At 39.1% G+C, this 27,246-nt stretch overlaps 1 protein-coding gene across 8 annotated transcripts in view; it reads left to right on the plus strand.

Moving 5' to 3' along the window:
• The window catches only part of LOC124149287 (agrin-like), a 472,283-nt gene that overhangs the window by 282,234 nt on the left and 162,803 nt on the right, over positions 1-27,246 (plus strand). For 6 of the 8 annotated variants that reach the window (XM_048394137.1, XM_048394138.1, XM_046520773.2 and 3 more), the window contains exon 4: positions 24,819-25,055. The exons of 1 other annotated variant lie outside the window; for it this stretch is intronic. In XM_048394137.1, coding sequence (XP_048250094.1) covers positions 24,819-25,055 — 237 coding nt within the window. Of the gene's footprint in view, positions 1-23,539; positions 25,056-27,246 lie in introns of those variants that run through there. One more of the 8 variants, XM_046520772.2, reaches the window with a different exon arrangement.

Here is a 27,246-nt window from a genome sequence, read left to right on the forward strand (position 1 = left end):
TGATTGACAAGATTCAGGAAAAATATGGCAAATACGCTTTCGAAATGTCGAGCTTGCATCCCGAGTACCAAGTTGTACGACTCCCCATTGTTCTCGGTGCATAAGGTTTGGTAGAGAAGTCTCATTCGCTCTCTGGGCTGCGTGTAGAGGGAGCAATGGCCCTGACGTGATGATGAGCCTTACGAGCCTGACTGTACCAGGATCACCCAAACACTTTACTGTGTTACTTTATTTTAATCTGTAGTAGTAGTAGTAGTAGTAGTAGTAGTAGTAGTGGTAGTAGTAATAATAATAATAGCAACAATAATATTTTTTCTTAATACAAGCCAAGGATGATGATTGTGTTGATTGTTCTGTACTGCTGGAGGGTACGAGTGTCAACTAAAAAAGGTTCCATATTAGTTGGCACAAGCTCAGTTTGCAAGAAAAGGCTCTCCAAACAACCACTGCATTGAGTTTATGTGCAGTGTGTTTAGAAGAACAGCATCCCTGCTTGGATGAAGTCATCTGGCCTGAGAAGTGAAACAGAAGGCTTTCTGTTTGCTGCTCAGGGCCAGTCACTTCCCACTTGAAAATGTCAATGCGTTATTTGAAAAGTTTATTATGCAATGAATTTAATGAGACTGTCCAACACATTGTCAGTGGATGCCAAGCTTTGGCACAAACACAGTATCTTAAGCCAAATGATGGAGTGGCTCGATCTTTTTATTACCATCATTGCCATGCTTGTGGTTTTGACACAGAGGTCCATCCATGGTATAAAATGATAGTTATATAATTTTTTGTAATTGGTCGGTATACAGCCTCAGACATATCCAGGCCAACAAACCTGACCTTGTCCTTTTTGAAAAATCCAATGAAATCATTTATATCAATGAATTCTCTGTCCCTTTTGACCTAAATGTGATTGACAAGATTCAGGAAATAGACAGCAAACATGCGGACCTCGCTTATGAAATGTCACGGTTGCATCCCAAATACCAAGTTGTCTGACTCCCCCTTGTTCTCAGTTCCTGAGGTACCTCACAAACTGTTGACTGACATTGGGAGAGTACCTGGGTTTGCTGTCAGGAATATAGCCCTTCTGACAACCTGGGTAATGTAGAAGGCTGCAGTGTTTGGGAGTCTTCACATTCTCTGAACAGCTCTTGGTGGGTTCGACGAGGCAGCACTTCCTGGGAGGAGTCCTATTCACTGTCTTGGCTGTGTGTAGATGGGGCAAGTGTCCCCCGCAGTGATATTGCTGGAATAGTGCTGCAATATTGCTCACTCACTCACTCACTCACTCACTCACTCACTCACTCACTCACTCACTCACTCACTCACTCACCCACCCACCCACCCACTCACTCACTCACTCACTCACTCACTCACCCACTCACTTTTCTTATATGTTGTAAGAAAATGTCTGAACATCTCTTCAAATTATCAGCATTGTTATTACATTGTCAGTAATTTGTCGTGTAATACCATGACTCGTACCAAGATGGCTCCACGTCTGCAAATGTATAACATGTATTATATGTTTGATGTTGGTGATAATGTCTCTGATATTACTCTATCAAATGTCAGGTTAATATATCAAAGCTGTACCTTCCCACAGACTGTTGGATAGCTTGTGTGCATGGGATTTTGTAATCACAGTAGAAGTTGCAGAAGAAGATCTGAGACGAGAGCGGGGATGTTGTTGATCATGACTATATACTACAAATCATGAACTTAAGTAGAGGTGCATGACTGAAAATGAGGTCTTGGTGGGAGTAGTAAGACCTGAGGGGGGATAGGTCAGAGAGTAATACCTGAGGGAGGATAGGTCAGAGAGTAATACCTGAGGGGGGATAGGTCAGAGAGTAATACCTGAGGGGGGATAGGTCAGAGAGTTAGACATGAATTTCTATGGTTGGGATGAAGTTTAAGTGATACTTTGCATACTGACACCGCTAGAATATCTTTGAATGCTTATGAGTGAGTTGGCTTCAACGTCGCTTTGAACAGTATTTCAGTTATGTTCAGTGTCAAATTGATGAGGGAGGAAAACCTGAAGTAATGCATACAGGTCTCAGACGGTTGCCACTTTTGGGAAACCCACAAGCATGAAATTAAACCTTGAAATATAATCAAGGTGCACTGGGATTCAAACCCTTGATCTTAGGTTCCTGGCATACCTAAGGGACATAACTGTGCACAGCAAATTGCAGTTCCTTTGCCTCTAATATGCAGTGCTGAAGGTTTAACCTTGGCAAAACATACTGGAAGGTCATTTTATTCTCTCATGTTGCCATGTAAGCCTTTCCTCCAACCTAATAGTTACCAATACTCACTCATTCATTCACTCAAACACACTCATTCACTTAAATTCACTCACTCACTCACTCACTCACTCACTCACTCACTCACTCACTCACTCACTCACTCACTCACTCACTCACTCACTCACTCACTCACTCACTCACTCTTCACATTCTCTAAACAGGTCTTGGTGGGTTCGACAGCACTTCCTGGGAGAAGTCCTTTCGCTGCCTGGGCTGTGTGTGGATGGGGCAAGTGTCCGCCCCCCCCCACCTTGCTGGAATAGTGCTGCAATATTGCCAAAAGCGGGATAAAACCTCACCCACTCACTCACTCAAAAATTGTCTTCATAACTTTCATCTGAGCCATGTTAAACAATAACTCACTCAATTGTTGGTGCAACTTGAGGCTTAATTCAGCACACACATTAACTGAACAAATTTAAATCCAGTTAGATGAACAAGACGTTCGTGCTTAGGGGGTCGTAAAACACTCACTCGCTGAGAGAAATGCTTTGTCATGAGAGATCCCCAACAACATAACAACATGTGCCGCTTGCACCTTTCATTCTTTCAACTTTCTTCAGTAAACAACAAGAAAATAACCTACAATTAACATTTTAGTGCAAAAATGTAATCCCAACAGCAATACAATCTGACAGACTTCCTATCATCTTCTGATTATGGAAATAGATACTTGGCCATTACACCAACAATATGTGAGACGATTATGAAGATTTAGGACTTTCAGAGGAAAAGTAATTTCATTAATCCCTCATAAATAAAGGCGTTATGGCTGCCGGGAGATTGTGACTATGATAAAAGGTGCCCAGACGATACATACGAGGACTTTACAGCATTTGATTGTTCCTCAACAAGGGGTAATTATATATAAACATGATGAAGCATTCTGGATGGTTGAAGCCTCAGTGTCTCAAGGATTTTGTGTTCTGTTAATAAGTTTCTGGTGTCGTCACAGTGAATAAAAGCATAATTACATAAGTTAATTAGGAGGATATATTGATTTTGATAAATCACTTGTTTGAGGGGCTTTGTGGGATCTTACTTAGGAAACGTGAGACGGATGATGAAATCTCTGAACTGGTTGAAGATTTCATGGGAATACAGGGAAAGAAAGGTCTCCAGTAGGGTGGGGAAGGTCTCCAGTAGGGTGGGGAAGGTCTCCAGTAGGGAGGGGAAGGTCTCCAGTAGGGAGGAAAGATCTCCAGTAGGGAGGGAAGGTCTCCATTAGGGTGGGGAAGGTCTCCAGTAGGGAGGGGAAGGTCTCCATTAGGGTGGGGAAGGTCTCCAGTAGGGTGGGGAAGGTCTCCATTAGGGAGGGGAAGGTCTCCATTAGGGAGGGGAAGGTCTCCATTAGGGTGGGTAAGGTCTCCAGTAGGGAGGGGAAGGTCTCCATTAGGGTGGGGAAGGTCTCCATTAGGGTGGGGAAGGTCTCCAGTAGTGAGGGGAAGGTCTCCAGTAGGGAGGGGAAGGTCTCCATTAGAGTGGGGAAGGTCTCCAGTAGGGAGGAAAGATCTCCAGTAGGGAGGGAAGGTCTCCATTAGGGTGGGGAAGGTCTCCATTAGGTGGGGAAGGTCTCCAGTAGGGAGGGGAAGGTCTCCAGTAGGGAGGAAAGATCTCCAGTAGGGAGGGAAGGTCTCCATTAGGGTGGGGAAGGTCTCCATTAGGTGGGGAAGGTCTCCAGTAGGGAGGGGAAGGTCTCCAGTAGGGAGGAAAGATCTCCAGTAGGGAAGGAAGGTCTCCATTAGGGTGGGGAAGGTCTCCAGTAGGGAGGGAGGGGAAGGTCTCAAGTAGGGAGGGGAAGGTCTCCAGTAGGAGGGAAAGGTCACAGAAAGCTCCAGACAGGAGTTTTGTTCTAGAATTTAATGATGTGACAATTTCTGCAGAAATTCTGCAAGAATGTTTTGAGTGTAAAAGACAACACAGATCACAAATAAGGAGAAGTCAAGCACCGTTGTTCTTGGAGAGTAGGTGGACAGGCATGTCTGACCGTTACTATGTTGTGAGCCTTTGAGGTACCTGGTCATGGCGATGACAAGAAGGGTTAATTGTCTACAGGGACCCATAGGGCTACTTTTAGGATGTTGTGACCCTCTAGGGTATCCTGTCATGGCTGGACATGAAGGGTTAGATATCGGCAGGGATCCATTGGTCTCTCTTCAGGATGTGGTAAGCCTTTAAGGTACTTGAAGGGTTAATGGCCAACAGGGATCCATTGGGCAACTTTGTGATGTGGTGACCAATATGGTGATGACATGAAGAGTTAATTGTTGGCAGGGATCCATTTGGTTCTCTTCAGGATGTGGGGAGCCATAAGTGTACATGAAAGGTTGATCGTTGGGAGGTATCCATTGGGCAACTAGGGGGCACAGTCGTCTAAGGCGCGGCGATTCGCTGTGCAGAGTTGCGTCCCTTGGGCACCTTGTAAACCTATGATTGTGGGTTCGAATCCCGGTTCGCCCCAATCATGTTTCTAGGTTTGTCAGCGCCACACCCGTTCTCATGGGTTTCACCAAAATGGTAAACGTCCTGCATCACTTCGGGCATTCCTCCCACATTAAGCTGACACACCGCGATATAACTGGAATAATGTTAAAAGCGGCGTTAAACCCAACTCACTCACTCATTAGGCAACTTTTGGCATTCATGGCTAGGACATGTAGGGTTAATTGTCGACAGGGATCCATTGGGCTACCTTTTAGGATGTGACGACCCTGTAGGGTATCTGGTCATGAATGTGATATATAGATTGTATGGTAGACTGGTTCAATGAGCACCTATCATTAATCATTTCACAGTTGGTTTTATTGATGAAATTGTCATCAGGCAGCGTTTCAGATGGCAGTAATCAAATATTCATGAATAGATCGTAAATCTTGATAAATTGAGTGGTCATGTTTCCATTACACTAATGAAATAAATCAAAGGGTTATCAATAAAAGCATGTTGGTAGCATAGTAAATAAGATTAATATTTCACAGTCTCTCTGCACACAATCGAGCACAGTGGGTATGTTTTATGTACTTAATAGGATGAGATTAAAAGCATCCTGTGGCCATTCAGGGATAGGTCTTATTTACCCACTTGTCATTGGAGTTGTTCCCTGTGGAATTAGATGGCCCTGAATGGCAAGAACGACCTCGTGATTGTAATCACCCGGCAATATGTCCAATAGTTACGAGGGGTGTTCGATAAGTTTCGCAACTTTAATATAAGACCAAGTCGCAGAATATCTTTTGCACTTTTATTTTTCAATATAATCTCTATTCACCTCAATACACTTATTCCATTTGTCCTTCAAGCTTTTAATACCACTTTTATAGAAATCTGCAGATTGGCCCTCTAACCACGCCTCTGTGGCAGCCTTTATGTCCTCGTCATCCTGGAAGCGTCTTCCACCTAGGGCAGATTTCATTTGCCGGACCAGGAAATAGTCACTGGGGGCTAGGTCTTGGCTGTAGGGTGGGTGATTTCACTGTTCGAATCCATATTCACATATGGTGGCCTGTCCAATTCTTGACTTGTGAACCGGAGCATGTAAGGAATTTGATACAGCATGTTGTTCATGTTTGAGAGAATCCATGATTGTGGCCACCCTCAGATGAATGAAGCCATCACATCTAACTTATTGTTGTGTCTGGAACTTGTTATGACACGTGTCAATCTGATGTTATGACTAGTGTCACACCTTTCCAAGTTGCAAAACTTATTGAACGCCCCTCATAAATAGTTAAAAACTGTTGCTGAAAGCTGTGTTAAGCCATATTCACTCACTAAGTTAAAAACCTACAGTGATTCCATGTGAAAATTAAGCCCCCAGCAGCCTATGCTTGCCGTAAAGGGATTGGGTGGTCAAGTTCGGTGAATTGGTTGAGAGCGTGTCAAAGTATCTGGATTGCATGGATTAATGCTCATAATATCAACCCCTGGATTGTCTGGTCCAAACTCGACTGTCATCATGTCTCGGGGATATCACAATAAACAAGCGAACAAAACTCTTCAGTCACCAGGAGATTATATGTTGTGAACCTTTACTTTCCCATAATGTTGTGCAGGGAGTCCGAGTTTGAACGACCCGTGAGGATTCTGGGGTAGAATAGGTCTTTAGCAACCCATGCTTGCCGTAAAAGGTGACTATGCTTGTCGTAATAGGCGACTAACGGGATCGGGTGGTCAGGCTCGCTGACTTGGTTGATGCATGTCATCGATCCCAATTGCGTTGATCAATGCTCATGATATTAATCACTGGATTGTCTGGTCCAGACTCGATTATTTACAGACCGCCGTCATATAGCTGGAATATTGCTGAGTGCGGCGTTAAACAACAAACCAACCAACCAACCAACCAACCGAGTTTGAACAATTCCCTAGTAACGTATGCTTGTTGTAAGAGGCAACTGAATGGGCCTTAATCTAAATCTTGGTGATCTGGCCGATTGTCAACATATCCCAACGGTGTAGGATGTTGCTCATGATATCAACCACTAACTTGGAATTTTGCCAACATTTGCTGTATATGACAAGCTGGTACTCAAGACTTTTCATTGGTGTAGATTCCGGGCATTCTTTGACATGACTCTGTGACATGAGTCTGTATACATATAATTGTGATTGAAAAATAACTGCTTCCATGAGCTTGTAGATATATCATTTGCCCACTGAAGTCTGTGGTTCGATCCCTTGGCCACATCATACCCAAAGACATTACAATAGTTTTTTTCCTTGGTGTTTGGCAAAAAGAGTGAGTGAGTGAGTGAGTGAGATGGGTTTAATGCCACTTTTAACAGTGTTGCAGTTATATCGGGGCGTGTCAGCTAAATGTGGGAGGAAAGCCCGAAGTGATGCAGGTCTCAGATGTTTACCACTTCAGTGAAATCCACAAGCAGGGGTATGGTGCTGACAAACCTAGAAACATAATCAGGGCAAACCAGGATTCGAACCCACAAATCGTAGGTTTCTGGCGTGCCCAAGAGATGCAACTCTGCAGTGAATCGTGGCGCCTTGGAGGACTGGGCCACCCGTGCCCCCTTTTGGCATTAAGGGGATAGATAAGGACTGGCCAGCTCATAGCCAGTATACTGTGAACAACAGAGGTCCAGGAGATTTCCACCATTTTTATCTCATTTAGTAATTTTTTTCAGCCACACTACCATTTGTTATCCCCCCGGCATATAATGCGGGGGGATATAGCGATCAGCCAGTCTGTCTGTCCGTCCGTCCGTCTGTCCGTCCGTAATCATTTCCTTTTCCGGGGCAGAATTTGAAAACCATTCAGTGTATTTGATCGAAACTTGGCAAATCTATCAGGCACATACTGAAGTGGTGCCTTTTGATATTTTGGGATTTTTCTAATTTTTATTTTTTTAAATTTTTACGGAATGAAGTTGGACATAGACTCAATTTGGGATGGGGTTCGTTTCCGTTGCAGAAATCCAAAACCATTTAGTGTATTTGATCGAAACTTGGCAAATCTATCAGGCACATACTGAAGTGGTGCCTTTTGATATTTTGGGATTTTTCTAATTTTTATTTTTTTTAATTTTTATGGAATGAAGTTGGACATAGACTCAGTTGGGGATGGGGTTCATTTCCGTGGCAGAATTCGAAAACCATTCAATGTATTTGATCGAAACATGGCAAATCTATCAGGCACATACTGAAGTGGTGCCTTTTGATATTTTGGGATTTTTCTAATTTTATTTTTTTTAAATTTTTATGGAATGAAGTTGGACATAGACTCAATTGGGGATGGGGTTCATTTCCGGGGCAGAATTCGAAAACCATTCAGTGTATTTGATCGAAACTTGGCAAAGCTATCAGGCACATACTGAAGTGGTGTCTTTTGATATTTTGGGATTTTTCTAATTTTTATTTTTTCAAATTTTTATGGAATGAAGTTGGACATAGACTCAATTTGGGATGGGGTTCGTTTCCGTTGCAGAAATCCAAAACCATTTAGTGTATTTGATCGAAACTTGGCAAATCTATCAGGCACATACTGAAGTGGTGCCTCTTGATATTTTGGGATTTTTCTAATTTTTATTTTTTTAAATTTTTATGGAATGAAGTTGGACATAGACTCAATTTGGGATGGGGTTCGTTTCCGTTGCAGAAATCCAAAACCATTTAGTGTATTTGATCGAAACTTGGCAAATCTATCAGGCACATACTGAAGTGGTGCCTCTTGATATTTTGGGATTTTTCTCATTTTTATTTTTTTAAATTCTTATGGAATGAAGTTGGACATAGACTCAATTTGGGATGGGGTTCATTTCCGTTGCAGAAATCCAAAACCATTTAGTGTATTTGATCGAAACTTGGCAAAGCTATCAGGCACATACTGAAGTGGTGCCTTTTGCTATTTTGGGATTTTTCTAATTTTTATTTTTTTAAATTTTTATGGAATGAAGTTGGACATAGACTCAGTTGGGGATGGGGTTCGTTTCCGTTGCAGAAATCCAAAACCATTTAGTGTATTTGATCGAAACTTGGCAAATCTATCAGGCACATACTGAAGTGGTGCCTTTTGATATTTTGGGATTTTTCTAATTTTTATTTTTTTAAATTTTTATGGAATGAAGTTGGACATAGACTCAGTTGGGGATGGGGTTCATTTCCGGGGCAGAATTCGAAAACCATTCAGTGTATTTGACTGAAACATGGCAAATCTATCAGGCACATACTGAAGTGGTGCCTTTTGATATTTTGGGATTTTTCTAATTTTAATTTTTTTAAATTTTTATGGAATGAAGTTGGACATAGACTCAATTTGGGATGGGGTTCGTTTCCGTGGCAGAATTCGAAAACCATTCAGTGTATTTGATCGAAACTTGGCAAATCTATCAGGCACATACTGAAGTGGTGCCTTTTGATATTTTGGGATTTTTCTAATTTTAATTTTTTTAAATTTTTATGGAATGAAGTTGGACATAGACTCAATTTGGGATGGGGTTCGTTTCCGTGGCAGAATTCGAAAACCATTCAGTGTATTTGATCGAAACTTGGCAAATCTATCAGGCACATACTGAAGTGGTGCCTTTTGATATTTTGGGATTTTTCTAATTTTATTTTTTTTAAATTTTTATGGAATGAAGTTGGACATAGACTCAATTGGGGATGGGGTTCATTTCCGGGGCAGAATTCGAAAACCATTCAGTGTATTTGATCGAAACTTGGCAAATCTATCAGGCACATACTGAAGTGGTGTCTTTTGATATTCTGGGATTTTTCTAATTTTATTTTTTTTAAATTTTTATGGAATGAAGTTGGACATAGACTCAATTGGGGATGGGGTTCATTTCCGGGGCAGAATTCGAAAACCATTCAGTGTATTTGATCGAAACTTGGCAAATCTATCAGGCACATACTGAAGTGGTGTCTTTTGATATTCTGGGATTTTTCTAATTTTTATTTTTTTAAATTTTTATGGAATGAAGTTGGACATAGACTCAATTTGGGATGGGGTTCGTTTCCGTTGCAGAAATCCAAAACCATTTAGTGTATTTGATCAAAACTTGGCAAATCTATCAGGCACATACTGAAGTGGTGCCTCTTGATATTTTGGGATTTTTCTCATTTTTATTTTTTTAAATTCTTATGGAATGAAGTTGGACATAGACTCAATTTGGGATGGGGTTCGTTTCCGTTGCAGAAATCCAAAACCATTTAGTGTATTTGATCGAAACTTGGCAAAGCTATCAGGCACATACTGAAGTGGTGCCTTTTGATATTTTGGGATTTTTCTAATTTTTATTTTTTAAATTTTTATGGAATGAAGTTGGACATAGACTCAGTTGGGGATGGGGTTCATTTCCGTTGCAGAAATCCAAAACCATTTAGTGTATTTGATCGAAACTTGGCAAAGCTATCAGGCACATACTGAAGTGATGCCTTTTGATATTTTGGGATTTTTCTAATTTTAATTTTTTTTAATTTTTATGGAATGAAGTTGGACATAGACTCAGTTGGGGATGGGGTTAATTTCCGGGGCAGAATTTGAAAACCATTCAGTGTATTTGATCGAAACTTGGCAAATCTATCAGGCACATACTGAAGTGATGCCTTTTGATATGTTTTTTTTTACGAATTTTTATTTTTTACAATTTTTATGGAAAGAAGTTGGACCTAGACTCAATTGGGGAATGGGTTCGTTTCTTGGCCAGAATTCGAAAACCATTCAGTGGGTAAACAATGTATGCTTCTAAAAGAACATTCAACTGTTGACTCATTACATACAGAATTGCACATTTACTAGTGGTTACTTTACAGAAAGCTGCCAGGGGGATATGTCATCTTTTAGATGACTCTTGTTTGATTAGGCCAGGCTTTTTTAATTTTTAGGATTACAGATTTTTCAGCCCAAAGTCCAGGGTTGGAGGAGGGGGAAAAAAAAGCCAGATGCATTTTTTTTTAATGCAGAATGCCTCTGGCATACTTTATGAACATATTCTGTGCTCAAAAGACCGCCATTTGTGGCAATAAAGCCCCTTGTAACAATAACAAATTCTACCACTTACGTACAACACGGACAATTGTCAAGGGAGGCTATTCATGTTCGGCTTCGAGATCAACAAAGATCGATTATGTATCTCTTTACTAGTTTATAACGGTAAATTCATGTTTTTTATTAAAAGGTGAGGATAACAAATAAAATAACTGACTACGCGGCTATCGGCGAAAAAAAATAAATGGAAATCTGATTGATTTTTTTTACATTTTCTAAAATATTTGGCGGGTCCGTAATGCGAAAAATATAAAACGCCTGGCCTTATTTAAAATTGTCAAAATTAACTTTTGTTTTAACATGTCATAGTTATACTGTCAATAAGGACAATTGCAAACCATCAATAGTTTCATCAATTGCTATTGTGCCCCTATTACAGGATATGTGCAAAAACAATTTGAGTCTACTGGCCAAGACTTGGCTCTTTGTATCTGTTTCTGCAGATAGTAGTGTAACAATAAGGATGATTATTAGATGAGTTCACTTGACCAAACAGTTCTTCACTTAACTTGGCCTTTGGACTTCGCCGACTGCTATCACTTACTATGATTTATATTTATTGACTCCAAACATACTCCTCAAGCATGGTAGGGTGGTGGGGTAGACTGGTCATGCTAACAGTCCGAGTTTGATTCCCCACATGGGAACAAGACTATTCATGATTGCCCTCCTTGCTGGAATATTGGTGAAGGTGCTTTGGTGTTTGTGATTAATTAAATGCACACATCCAAACATGTGTTACAACACGAAGATGCCCCCTGCCGTGATTAAATATTGTGAAAAGTGGCTTAAAACACCAAACTCGCTGACCCACCCAAACATGAAAGACAGCTGCGGTTTTATTGACCCCCTGTATCCGAGACCACACATCACGTGCGAACACAATGCCGCATTAGTAATTATGACAGGCTTTTTATTTGCACAGTTCTCTGTCTGGTTGATTGAGCAGAAGAACAGGTGCTGTGTGTTGGAAGGGATTCGATTACCAGACATGCTAGTCAGTGCGCTGGAATCTGGCTGCTGGGACAATTACGGCCATCATTAAATCATAAGCCCATCTCGAGCACTCTACCTTGTACTGTACTTAATGAGTTCAATGAGTATAGTGCATTTCCATTTACCTGAAGCAGAGTGGAAGTTTTGAGTGCAGTATTGTTTGTGGTATTTACCGTTACAAATTGGTCTTTTGGTCTGGTGTGACCAGTTCAAACAAGCCATGTCAGATGTGCATGTAGTGTATTTGGATATATTTCCTCTGTTGGGTACCAAGTGAAGATTATATACTGGTATTTGATTTACGCTTGGCACTTTTATAACCCAATTATACACACATTATGATCACTAGAACCAAGTATTGTCATATAATAGTATACACAATATATCAGTGGAACGTAGTATTATCATGCAATGATGTTGAAAGTAAGGATAAGATATATGGATGAACAACTTCTTTGTTACAATTAGGAGCGATGTTTCGGTGTAGGTTCTAACATTGTAATCAAGCTCATCCATATATCTTATCCTTACTTAGTACTCCAACTTCAAATGCCTCTCAAAGAAGAAATGATATACATATTACATCACTGGAACAACGTATCAAGATTCAATGATATACACATTATATCACTGGAACTAAGTATCGAAATTCAATGATATACACATTATATCACTGGAACTAAGTATCGAAATTCAATGATATACACATTATATCACTGGAACTAAGTATCGAAATTCAATGATATACACATTATATCACTGGAACAAAGTGTCGAGTTTCAATGATATACACATTATATCACTGGAACTAAGTATCGAAATTCAATGATATACACATTATATCACTGGAACTAAGTATCGAAATTCAATGATATACACATTATATCACTGGAACAAAGTGTCGAGTTTCAATGATATACACATTATATCACTGGAACTAAGTATCGAAATTCAATGATATACACATTATATCACTGGAACTAAGTATCGAAATTCAATGATATACACATTATATCACTGGAACAAAGTGTCGAGTTTCAATGATATACACATTATATCACTGGAACTAAGTATCGAAATTCAATGATATACACATTATATCACTGGAACAAAGTGTCGAGTTTCAATGATATACACATTATATCACTGGAACTAAGTATCGAAATTCAATGATATACACATTATATCACTGGAACAAAGTATCAAGATACTCCTGAAACAGGGGCCTGAAACAGAGGCCTGAAACAGAGGCCTGAAACAGAGGCCAGAAACAGGGGCCTGAAACAGGGGCCTGAAACAGGGGCCTGAAACAGAAGCCTGAAACAGAGGCCTGAAACAGGGGCCTGAAACAGAGGCCTGAAACAGAGGCCAGAAACAGAGGCCTGAAACAGAGGCCTGAAACAGAGGCCAGAAACAGGGGCCTGAAACAGAGGCCTGAAACAGGGGCCTGAAACATGGTGGGTGAGATGGTCACCTCTGGTAGTACCAAGGATAGCTGCCAGTGGCCATACTGGAGAATACAAAATATCATGCGTAACCTATGGAAAACAACTTCTCCTCATGATCCACTTGACTGATGAAGCATAAACTTCACATGCTTGTTCCCACACCTGAATTGGTTAAATTTGAGAGTTTTTTAATACTCATGCAGAAAATGTTTGGATTGGAATCAGTATACTCACAGTGTCTGACAGGGTTATGGCTAAAACTGGACTAGAACAAGCAGCCCCACACAAATACATACACGTTGTTATATAAGTGCAATAACCTTGAGTTAAACCCCATTTCACCTCACCTTACCTAAGCAACATATCATTTACTGCTCCAAAAACATTTACTTGCAAAGAAATTTTGTTTTGTTATCTCTATACGTTACCCAAAAGTAACAGTGATGCAGGAGAAGGACACTTGCGTGTTTGTTGCAGAGTTGTAACGGGAGACTGATTGGTCATGACATCGACATCAAAAGAAACTACAAGACACTCCAATTAACCAGCCACCTTTACAAAGGAAACATGTTTTGTACACAGTTGTAAATCACCAATATTCTCTGTGATAAAAAGCTAGAAACATAATCAGGAATTAGTGTAAGGAAGAAGTGTTGTGAAACAGAAAGCCAATATACCGCATGGAAAACTAAATTGAAGAATTCATCACAGAGTAGACAAATTGATACGTCTAATTTCCAGAAAACCGAAAAATAAATAATTTCAGTCCAAATAAGGAAGTACAAAGATCCATCAAGTTAACTGAAGCAGCAGTATCACCTCATGGCAATACATCATCGCCGACAGCCCCCATATCAAGATACACTACGAAGTGTAGTTTTACTGTACATGTTAACCGATCGTAAACCCAAATCCACGAAGGGAAGAAGCCACATAGAAGCCATAACATGAAATGTACATTTAGTTGGTTGATGGGTGGACAGGGAGTTGTCTTTTGCTGTTATTTATCCTTCTGCAGAGATTTCTCTTCACCTGTTAATGTCTTCGTTTTCTGATGCCGGTCTTGGATGGTTGATGTTTGTGTCAGATTGTTGTACAATATGGGGGGAAGTTTTGCTTTGGTTTCTCTGAGAAAAAACAGAGAAGGAAAAAGTGCAAAAGAATTTAAGAAAAAAAAGTAAGTTCTCATTTAATTTTTTACCATGAAACTAAACAGAGAGGAATAAGGAAGATTAACGTACAAAAAAATAAAATAAAAGAGCTTGTTTTTTAATCATTAGTTGCTCCTACTGTATCCGCAGAGGGCCGGGGCAGAAAGGCAATTCGTTGTTAAAGCCTTTGCTCGTCATGCAGAAGACCCGGGTTTGATTTCCAACAAGGGTACAACATTTGAAGCCCATTTCTGGTGTGCCCTGCAGTCATATTGCTGGAATATTGCTAAAAGTTGCATAAAACCATACTCCCTCCCTCACTCACTCACAAGTCATGTTAGGCGCAACAGTCAGCTGTGCTCTTTGATTCTTTAGACTGATCCTTTAGGCTGATACTTTAGACTGATCCTTTAGGCTGATCCTTTAGGCTGATCCTTGAGGCTGATCCTGTGTTTGAATCTCAGATTGCCGTGGTCTGTTTAGCAGTTACTATTGAAATCATAAGCTGATGAAAATAAAACTGTTGCCCTTAATGATAGGCGATCTTTATCCTTGCTGTTTTACAGGTTTAGCCCACTCACGATTATAGAGAATGTCACCCGAGTGTCTTTTGATATCAAATATGTCAACTGAAGTCCAACAAATGTTAACACTCAAAGGCTTGCTGAGATTTAAACATTTATTGAGTGTTGAGATATTTGGTATCAAAAGGCACAAAGGTGAGATTCTATTCATCATCCAAAACCATTCTTACAAGCTTTTCAGCTTGTAAACACGAACAAGCAGTGTCTTGAGTGGAAAAAGTACAGCTACCAGCTTCAGTGGCAGAGCGATTAGTGATGTCATATGATTGTGATGTCATGGTAACCCATGATGTTACAATGGTCTGCAATGCATTGTGATGCAGTTTCATCATTGAAATATCTCCTTCAAGATATTGCTTGATCTCACCCAAGTGATATCTCCTATTTATTAAACACATGGTGAAGATATAGGTTGTAAGATACTAAATCTGTTCGTCACATGTGTGTTGTACAAGGTTGACCTTGTTTTATTCGTTTTGATTGGATAACCGTGACCTCTGTCACATTGTAACTACTTTTTTCATTCATAAAAAAATCAAGCGACATTGTTCACTTTTACAACTACAAGGCAGAACTGAAGGTATCTCATGGAAGCGAGTGACATTTGCACACTCCTTATTAAACCAAACAAGATGGTCACAGGCAACAAATTCACGTTGCATTATATTAGTTCTGCATAATAATTGTCCCATGCCGTGCTAGTGTGAAGTCCAGGTGAGTGAAGGAGACCATCTGGAAGTGGTGATTCAGTTTGTGATACAGATGTTGCCATCTCTGTTTTCAGCCATGTGATACCCTACACAGTGTCCAAAATGATTCAAAATCTCAATTACTTTCCTGCTGCTAGTGATACTTTTAGCCCAAGTGCAAGATTTAGATGTTTACCTGGTTTGATAGTTCCGTTTGAAGTATTGTATAGAACGTCATCTGCTGATGACCTGATGCATCTCTCAGCCTTGACACCAGGTGATCTTTGGGCCTTGGAGAGCCTGTATACAATGTTCTAAAGAATCGCATTAAATCACAGGAGGGTTGACCATTACCCTTTCCTATAACTTGTGCTGACAAGGGCAATGATAGATCCTTTGACTCATCTCACATCCTGATTATTTCCTGCCTCAGAATAAAAGCTACATCCACTACACGTGCAGAATTTGACTTTGCTTGTGCCTCAGTGTACAAGACCGCATCCTCATTTGATAGACTTCAAGAAAAAATTACTTTTCCTTTTCTGTTGGAGGATTTGGTACTCTTTATTTCATTCTTGTACTTGTTCAGTAATTTAGCTTCCACCTTCTGTGCACTGTATTTAGATTCACTCCCAAGCAATGTCACATATTGTTTATGCAGAGATGTGAGGTATTCAGCACCATTTTTAACAATAATTTCTTGTTCAATATAGAGTGACAATGTCCTGAAGGCCGTCTCATGTGCATTGTTGGTCAGAATGCTCCATAGATGCTCCCTGATTGATGGATATATTTTCTGTTCTTTTGAGGTAAAGCCTACGACAAGAATGGTGATATTTTACTTCCTTCGATATGAAATCTACGTCACAAATCTGAGCTAGTAGCGCTTGGTCACACAGGGTTTTAGCAGCAGATTTTTTTTTTTCTTCAGCATCAAAACTCTCGCATCTTCATTCCCAACACACTTTGAAACAGCTTTGCAGAAAATGCACACATTTTCAAATACCCCAGAGGAAGTACAAGCAATACCAGGCAATTTTGAACGTAGTAAAACAGATGCATTTCTTTCGGGCTCAGTTATCTCTTTTGGAATAGCTGTGAAACTTTTGTAGCAGATGATATGATATCCATAGGACAGTTCAATGGCATCTAGAGTTCTCATGCTTTATGGTATTTTGATGAAGAATACTTGTTCAGACGAAGTTTGGCAGCATTTTGTATTTTTTGCCACGACTCACTGTCAAACCTTTTGACTGGTTCTTTTGAATGTTGACCCAGATGCAGAATACATTTGAGATTTTGATCACCCATTCTTAATATTTAAGTGCCTCTGCAGTCAATGAATGGTGTTGCTACTACACAGCATCTAAAAAACAAACAAATTGCTTTATAAATGATTAATCAAACTTTAATAGCCCCAAACTAATACAACAACTGCTCACTGGAAATACTTGTAATTAAGAGTAGTCTCCCTTGATAACCTTAACTTTTTGCAGGAGCTTTATAACTGATCACAAGACTTCATACTGTTGAACTGGTGATGATATTTTCTGTGGATCATTACACAACTTATGACAAACAGTGTAAAAGTTACTGATAAGGGTATTTACAACAACTCAACCTTTCCATCCTGCTGTCTACATGCTTCCAGCATTGTGGCCATCTTGGCATCAGGGACCAGTCATTGCACTTGATTGAAATTATATACTAAAAACTATTCATTAGAAAGATTAATTGATTAACTCTATTCAAATCTGGTCCTTTTTATTACATTAATTGTACTTGAACTGTCTGAAATGTCACAGTTTATGATTTAAGGATGGGGTTATCTCCCTTTACCAAATATAAATCATTCTGACTCCTTTGAATAAAACTCTGAATCTTTATGAATAATCATTTGAAAGTATAGAAAATGAATAAAATTGTTTCAATAATGTTGGGCTTGTAAAGCAAAATTACTGAGAAAATTAAGACCTCATATTACAGGAGTAAGAAGAAACAAAAAATGGTACTTTGCAAACAAAATCATAAATATTATATTTCCTATCACAGATAAGACATTTTGATATAGTGGGTGCAATATTGTGTTCTTTTATAAAGTATATGCTCATACCTTCACTTCAATACCCAAATAACTTTAGTCATTCTCAATTTTTATTAAACTTATCGCATTTTCCTTAATCACATGTGCGCTAAAAACAATTGCAGAGTCATGCCTTTAATGGCATACTGTGAGGAAATGGTCAAGATACAATTTGTAAGAAATTGATTTTTTGAAAATATACTCAATTTTCTTCATGATCCACATTTCAAACCTTTTGGACCTCTTAGGTAAATAAATTCCATGCTTTCTCTTGGACTATAGAGCTACTACAGACATTATAGAATCAAGCTCTGTCCATATGCAATGTAAGACTACTGATAGATCTTTTATCGAGGGTACCTATGAGTGTGACGCACCCGACCACTTTCGCAAATTTCAATTTGATTTGACGTGAAAGGTTAAGCGTGGTGAAATGAGATCAGTTTAAACTAGCTGGACAGATATCTAGACTTACGTTGCATGCTCCGGTTGTGCCATCAGTGTTGGTCTGAGAATCAAAGCGCTGTGTTGACTCTATAAGTTTTCTTTCAGATGTCCTGCGTACTAACAGCAATGCGTTTGAATTACCATAAGTTGAAGACATTCTTAAAAAAAGATGTTGAGCATTGATGTTGTCATGTTTGCACACACAACAGCAGGAACATGTTGTTAATGCATATGCATAGAAATGTCAACAATGCCCATATTTGGGCATATATCAATATTCATGCGCTACCAGATTTGCAACCAGTTTCAGTTAAGTCTGTTGACAAAAGAAAGTTGTTATATATTTGCATTTCATACACTTTTAACATGGGTAATAAATATTATACCACACTCGTTCTCGTTAGATACCATTTTTATGAAATGTGAACTTTCTATATGGTATCCAACGAGAATGAGTGTAGCATTCTCTATGGATGCCAGTTTTTGATGACAAATCCTTGTTTTCTACAGATTTAGTTCCACTCCAGTGGAAGTTTTGAATGAAGTGTATCACAGAGCCAAATCAGCATATCTGACAGTGTCCATATTGATGTTATTCGAAAATTGAAAAACATTAGCTCTACCAGTGCTTTCATTGCTTTGATAAGTCCCTAGAGATGTTCCAGACAAACCATGTCTGATAAATGTAAGTGAAATTGATGGAAAGGGAACTGCAAGTTATTGCCCTCAATCAAGGGAGGTAACTTTGCAAGAAGCATACTGTTTAGTGACATCTCCCAGACAGATTGTCTATATGGCTTATGTTTAAAAATACAGACATGTTGTGGTTGCCAAATATTATCAAGATCAAATATTTACACAAGTGCAGGATTAATCATGGTCAAATACAGCTATTTCCTTTACCAAATAGGGAATTATGGAAATAAACATGCACAAGCTGGACACTGAGGACTTGCTTACTTAATGTGGAAAATTCAATGACGGAATTGTCCTTGCCGATCGTGCCAAGCCAAGCGAATATTGAAATTGTGACCCTGAAAATGAACCCTCTTAGTTACTTGATGGTGCAACATATCATTATTATCATAATAGTCCATCATGCAAAATATTTCCATCCAAACCCTGACATTAAGGACTTCTTGGGCAGTAAGTTGGCGCCCAGTATGGCTGCTTGGCAAGAACCTACCGGTACTTGAACTGTTATAGACAGTCTTGTCAGGTTACCATACACAATACCATTGTAGACGGAGCCTTTGTGAAGGAGGATGGGGCATGGCCACACTTCATGAGTGAGTGAGTGAGTGTGTGAGTAAGTGAGTAAGCTTTAATGGCGCTTTGAACAGTTGTTTTTGTTGTGTCACGGCATGTCAGGTTATACATGGGAGGGTTTTTTAATGCCTGAAGTGATACAAATCTAAGACATTTACCACGAGCATGGGTATGGTAATGACAAACAAAATCATCATTATAATAATATTATAATTCTACTAGCCTGTTGGGCCTGTACGCTTTTTCACACTTGCTGTCAATATCTATTGTCCTCTCACTTCCTCCAAAATCGCTGTGCCAGACATGAGTCTTAATATTTGAATGTGTTTATAATGCATTAAAGATAGAAATTTGAAAGTCTTCTCATTTTATGAGGACTAGCAACCTCTTGCAGCACTATTAGAAAATGAATCCCACTGGCCTTGTGGGTTTGTATGTGTTTTTAGATAACTTCCATCCCTGCATGAAACCCCTGATTCTATTAGTCCATAAGCGAATGATTCATCTGAATGTATACATACCATGAACTTCTCATGCGAATGAGTCTAACTAAAGAAACCTAATTATTGCACTGTGAATGTTTCACATCGTGAGCCCAGAATTAAGTGTGTCCTATAATTATAAGGCCAAGCCTACTGTAGCTGGAGTAATGCACATTCATTAGCCGATGGAAAGATCACAGCCCAAATAAAATGCATGCCGGCGATTACTATTGGCTGAATAGTCCCAATGGTGGGGAGTGATTTGGCATCATATGATGAGAGTATTGATCACTGCTATTGATGAAGTACTAATAGAGAGAAGGGGTAAGGGTATTGATGTGAAGGTCACGGTCGACAGTTGTCATATCATCTGTCAACTTGACACGAGGCTGCTCCCTCGTTATGTCTTTGGACTGTCAGGAGTTGACAGGTGCAGATGTAGGTGTGTGGATCCCAGAGCTTGACAGGTTCCTGGCATAATTTTTTTTTACTGTTGGGCTAAAATGGGGATCAGATGATCACAATGGTTGCTAGGAATGGGCTGGCAGAGTGAGTAACCTTGATACAGTGTAACTGTAACCCAACTATTTGTGCAATATGTACAATATATAACAACGCAACTCTAAATACAATATACAACAACTATGAATACAACATACAACAACACAACTATAAATACCATTCCCAACAACACAGCTATAAATACAATAAACAACCACACAACTATAAATACAACATACAACACAACTATAAATACCATAAACAACATTTCAACTATAAATACAATATATAACAACACAATTCTAAATACAATATACAACAACTATAAATACAACATACAACCACACAACTATAAATACAACATACAACACAACTATGAATACAATATATAACAATGCAACTCTAAATACAATAAACAACATTTCAACTATAAATACAATATATAACAACACAATTCTAAATACAACATACAACACAACTATAAATACAATACACAAGAATACAACTATAAGTACAATATACAACAATACAACTATAAATACAATATGCAACATCTCGACTATAGATACAATATACAACAACATATTCTTTATACAACATACAACATAACTATAAATACAATATACAGCAATGCAACCATAATTCAATATATAACACAACTATAAATGCAATATACAACAATACAAGGTTAAGTGCAATACACAACAACACAACTATCAATTCAATATATACAACAACCAGTTTCATGTGGCAAGACATGTGGGTTGTAGGTTCAGTCTTTATTATGTCGGGGGCAGGGGTGGCCCAGTCGTCTAAGGCGCCGCAATTCGCTGTGCAGAGTTGCGTCCCTTGGGCACGCCAGAAACCTATGATTGTGGGTTCGAAACCCGGTTCGGCCCAATTATGTTTCTAGGTTTGTCAGCACCATACCCGTGCCTGTGGGTTTCACCCAAGTGGTAAACGTCTGTGACCTGCATCACTTCGGGCTTTCCTCCCACATAAAGCTGTCACGCCGCGATATAACTGGAATACTGTTAAAAGCGGCGTTAAACCAAACTCACTCACTCACTCCTTTACAGTGACCTTGAGCTGCAACAAACATAAAGTCATTATAAACTAAGCTGAAATAGCAATTGTTGTCAGTTCTTAGACATACCCATGCTTGAATAAGACAGTCTCTTCAGCCCAGAAAATTCTTGTTCAGTGATAAAAGGAAATGACAGCTGTGTTTTCAACATGGACGTAGACCTGCCATCAGCCTCTTTAGGGGGTGTCAGGAAGTCATACAAATGCTTCCTGATATATTCCTCTGTAAATTTGCCCAAAGTCTCACATTTCACTGTACAGAGTTGTATCCCTTTGCCTGGTGATGATCCGGTGATCATGGGTTTAAATTCCAGACTTGGTCTGATTATGATCCTGGAGCTGTACATCCTCGAATAGCCCCCGGGTTTAATTACTGACACAGGAACCCTTACAAGCATGGATATTTTTGTTTTAAAGAGGGTGAGCACAGCTTTTTTAAACAGGAGTAGGGGGTGCACTTAAAATTTAAAAAAATATGCTGGATGAATGAAAATAATGTGTTTGTAAACCATGACATATTTAAGTCATGGTTATTTTTGTTGAAAACATGTTGGCAAATGATTCAGTTATTTATTTTTGATATGTTAACATGATTACTACATTATTATTACATTGTGTGTCTGTGTGTGTGCGTGCGTGCTTGCGTGCGTGCGTGCGTGTGTGAGTGTGTGTGTATATGTGTGAGTGCGTGTGTGTGTGAGTGTGAATGTGCATGTGTGTGTGTGTGCGCATTTTATTTTTAGAGAGATTTTTCCATCAATTCTTTTTAATTTGTGTCATTGTCTCTTCACGATATTTCAAAGTATTTAGTTAAACAAGACCTTATTCAATCAGATGCTTATTCAAAGTAGGTATAATTGTTCGGGGTTCAACAGTATATTCCTGACTAGGGCATAAGAGTCTCTCATTTTGAAATCCTCAACTTCATCAATTCTCAGATTACAATGAAGGAGTAGAATTGTAAAGTGTAGAAATTGGTTCATGGAAAAACTTGAAATAGGCCATCAAACTGGTGATGGGTGTTGAACCACTGCCTGTCACACAGTCATCCTGCACGTCAGGCAAGGCAGCCCTGCAATGGGTGAATGTGCCAACATGAAATTGTAGCCTTTCAGTTCAATATTGAATTCAAATTCAGATTTAATCCGTTCATGTCAGAGTGGTATCCGGATGAAATTGATGAGTAATATTATTAATTCTTAATATGATGATTAATTTTCCTTTTTTTGTGTGGTCAGCTTAGTTAATATGTGTGGAAAGGCTATGTAATGATATATAATACTGCAATTGCAATAAAAAGCACTTTGTGAACGTAAAAAATGACAATGGATGCTTTTTAGAACCCTACACAGCATCTTAAATTTGTTGTCAGAGATCGAGCAATATAGTGACCAAACTTAGTACAAAAGTCAAGTAAACTAAAACCCTTTTGATCATAGTTACCAGGCAATTATACCCCTACAAATGTGTAATATATGCTAGAGAATATGGAATATATGTTAAAATATGTAACTTTTCAGCTTATACAAGGGCACATATGTAAAGATTAAAGATCTTTATAAAGATAAAAATCAATTGCTAAATATGGTAATTACGGTACATTTATACAGCCCTTGGCCATACTGGATGTTATGATCGGGACAATACATATGTGTCAGCTTGAATTTTATTCCCAGCTCCCTGGGCAGTATGCTACCCCATGCTGTGCATTCATCATCACTTAAGCAAAAAAAGCCATTTCTCGACAATGTTGGTGAATATTTATGTTTGTTGGGCCAAGCAAGACAGAAACAATCAATATGAGCAGAGATCAAGAGGGAAAACAACTCCAGAATTTCATTTTTTAGGGTAATTTTATCTGACATAACAAATGTAATTTCGCATGTTTCATTATGTTATTGAGAGGCTCGAGAATTGATTTTTGAAGCCATGCACAATTCTCATCCTAGAATAACATACCCTGTTGTTAGAGTATTACATTTGCAAGAGGCCTTCAGTGTGAGATTACTGAAACGTTTGTATGATATCCTTACATTGCCATGGCGAACTATTACCGATGTCAAGTTATACGACATGGCCATCTCAGCAGAAGGCTGGGGATACGGAATTCGGGATTTATCTGACATATGGCGGAGCTACGTGGAATTAAATGTTTTATAAAGAGGAGGGTGTTTGCACCAGTTCAGGCATACAGCTCATATTGTCAGAGATGCTAGGCCTCTTTCACTGAAGCGCAGTTTCGAGTGGAAAAGCAGATTCCCAAGTGAATGATTCATAAATATTTCAGAATTATTGGCAGAGTGTTATGGGAGGGAGAGAGGAGCACCAGTAAACGAGCAAAATTTGTGCTAGACATCTCTCCCATGGTCGGTTGACATAATGATTTGATTTTCAATAATACCAATGGAGAAAAGCTTGGTGAAGACAAAGGAAAAGTGTTTCAGTGCCATTATTGGATTTTGCTAGAATTTGGCGGCATTGTTGCAGAATGTGAAGCTGGAAGGCAGCAGTGTAGCTACGTTGAAGCTACAGGTCTCGTTAGCTGGAGCATGGTGTATTGGGGCTCGAGTACATGTATTGGAATCAGCCTTGGAATTACTTTGTATTATCTGACTGGCCTCTGTCAACAACTAGGCTGCAGTGACAACGGGTGGTGATTATATCCCAGCATTCTCGGCTGAAACTAAATCCGCGATCGTGACAATGTCGTCTGCGTGTGAAGCTTTACCGCGGACGGAGGAATGAATGTGCGATGCCGTTATTGATTTCCTGCAAGGATGCCGTTACCTACAGTTCCTTGCATGACTTGATGCCGTGTTACCGTGATTCAATTTTATGTGTTCACGTGTGACCAAACACCCGAGTTTTCTATTTATGCAGTAATTCTGCATCAAGCAAGCATTTTCCAGCATCAGTGACACATAGCATATACCATCATGCCTGTTGGAATAGCCCACGTTCCACAACACACAAGTGCTTCATCGCCTAGTGGTATGCCAGAGGGAGTTCATACCGTCAAAGAAAGATCAAGGAAGGTCTATTTTTTTCAGAAAGCTGAAGGTGTATCCCAACCTTGTCCAAGAAACAAATCCTCTCTCTCCATGAGAACAGGGACTTTAAAATCGTGGAAAACTCATTTTCAGAAAGCGGAATTCTCGGGTATCCATTCCAAACCCTCTTTGATGATGCTGGGGCAATTGGCGGTGCAGGTTGTGATAGTCATGTTTTTATTCACTGACCCTGTAATGGCATGTTATAAATTTCCTCCAGGGAAGAAGAATCCATGTCAAGATCACCCATGTAACTTTGGTGCGATATGTGTCCCATCCCTGGATGGCACCTCACACAGATGCACGTGTCAAAACCGCTGTGACTCGTACGGAGACAACGTCGGAAGTACGCCAGTTTGCGGGAACAATGGAGTCGACTACAAAAACATGTGTGAGCTGGAGAGAGCAGCATGCACATCCATGAAAGAAATCCGTGTCAAATATTTTGGAAAATGTGGTATGTATATTATGCTTATGGTGTTGGGTCAAACTAACCTATATGTTTGAAGGGAGTTAATCCAAAAACTCTCCCCAGTTTTGTTTCATAATCCAAACTCACCATTTATTTCATGTTTATTAACCTTAGATTGTTTCACAACCCTGTTTCGTAACTCGCAAGCAATTTGCAAGATGACAACTTCTTTGTTTACAGTGAGGTTTAGGAACAGATGCTTCCACCTTTATCAAGCATTCGTACCTAATCCCTACCATGCCAATCACATGCCATTCACCCATGAAAGAAGGTGCTATGTCCTTTTCAAATATATTGATCATTTTCTTTTTTCAGACATGTTAATGAATTGTTTGCTTCAGAGGTTGATAATTTCTTGAAATACTCATTCTGATCATGTATGTTTCTAAATGTTTAAACCATGTGTGAGAAGTCAGCCATGTTTTTTCCTTGATGCCCAAGTTGGAAATTGGTTTCACATTTTTGTTTCAATTAACCCTTTCTGTCACATCTGTGATGTTTCTGTTTGACAGATTAAGGTTAACAGCAACAGACAGTGGTATAATCTGTTGCATAGCAACTGTTGTACCAATAATGCAAAATGGACAGATGAAGGCAATAAAAAATGATTGCAATCTAAACTTGAAACTGAGTTGCTGTTTCTCATGTTTCTGTGATAAACGTAGGGCTCAGGTTATGATTGATAAGATCGGCACACAGATCACTGAAATATATATCCCAGGATTCAGGATCACCTGGTGATGCTGTACGTGATGCTGCAGGGTCTAGTAGCTCTCTTGGGCTAATTGTTTTGTACATACTGAGATCTCTGTTCTCACAGGTTTTGTGTGTTATATTTCAATGGAAGATGTCATTATCTTACTGAATTTACTGAAAGATAACGAACAAGTTCTGTTAGGCTACAGCAAATCTCTGTTACAAAAAAAGTTTGTTTCTATTTGCCATTTCTTCTATTTTTCTCCAAAAAGTGCCTTTCCTTTTATCTTTTGTGGTGAAAAAGTAGAAAGCAACTGAAATCGTATAATTTTCTTGAGTGTTTTCCAGTTGTTTTTCCATTGTTTTTCATTTTTTTTAATGAGGGGTCAACTCAAAGAAGACAAAATGTGCTGATTTCAAGTTGTGTTTTTACAATACTAAAAAACGCAACCAGTAATGATGTTCACTGAATCGTTTTCTAGGTGAAGATAACAGAAAATCTAGTTGTCATATTTTCATGTCATTGGTTGTGACTATGCTAATATATTTTGTAAATGTAAGGAAATGTTGTTTTCCACAGCAAACTAAATATACTACCAGTACTAAGAAGTAAAGGCATGACAGATAAACTCTAGTAATATGAAAGAATCAGGTGGTCATTAACCTCTTTTGAGTAGTATATCTAACAGATTATGCACATCCTTAGTTTATGAAGATTAAGGAACATTTTACAAACTATTTATAGCTGACATCAGAAGAAATAGAAGCCATAAGACTGCCATGCCCCATTCAAGAAATGCATGCTTTTGATAGCTATGTTGGACACTAGTCAAACAATGATCAGAATGAGTGAGTGAGGTATTATGCCGCTTTTAGCAATATTCCAGCAATATCATGGCAGGGGACAACACAAATGGGCTTCACACATTGTACCATGTCAGGAATTGAACCCGGATGTTGGTCGTGAAGATCAAACACTTTAACCACTAGGCTACCCGACCGCCCACCATGATCAGATATGCATATAGAAATTTTAATGTGTCAACAGAGAACACCGACAGCAGAGAAATACTCGTCTGTTTTCTGCTAAATCAGATTCCATTGGGCATAAAGGGCAAAATACGGGTGAAAATGATATCAATGGATCACTTTAACTCATTGATGATAACATGTTTGTGTGAAGAACTCAAAAGCCTTTGCAGCTCAAAAGGAAAAAATACCAGCTCTCCTTTAAAAAAAAATGTTTTAATTTCTTTGCTTTGGTCTGACCCGGCCCATCCCTCCAAAGTTACATATATATAGTATTGATTAATTGACTAACAGCTCCACCTATGCAGACCTGCGTGATTGGTTCTTTTACCTTAGAGAAATTGGTTTGAACCTCTTGTATATCACTGGGTGCGACGATGTGCAATTACTGCGAACTTCACTCCTCAAGACGAATGCATTCATGTTCTCAGTTGTCTCAAGGGAGTGGTTT

This window comes from Haliotis rufescens, unplaced genomic scaffold, assembly GCF_023055435.1.
Source record: "Haliotis rufescens isolate VD_foot unplaced genomic scaffold, xgHalRufe1.0.p SCAF_13, whole genome shotgun sequence".
Taxonomy (NCBI): domain Eukaryota; kingdom Metazoa; phylum Mollusca; class Gastropoda; order Lepetellida; family Haliotidae; genus Haliotis; species Haliotis rufescens.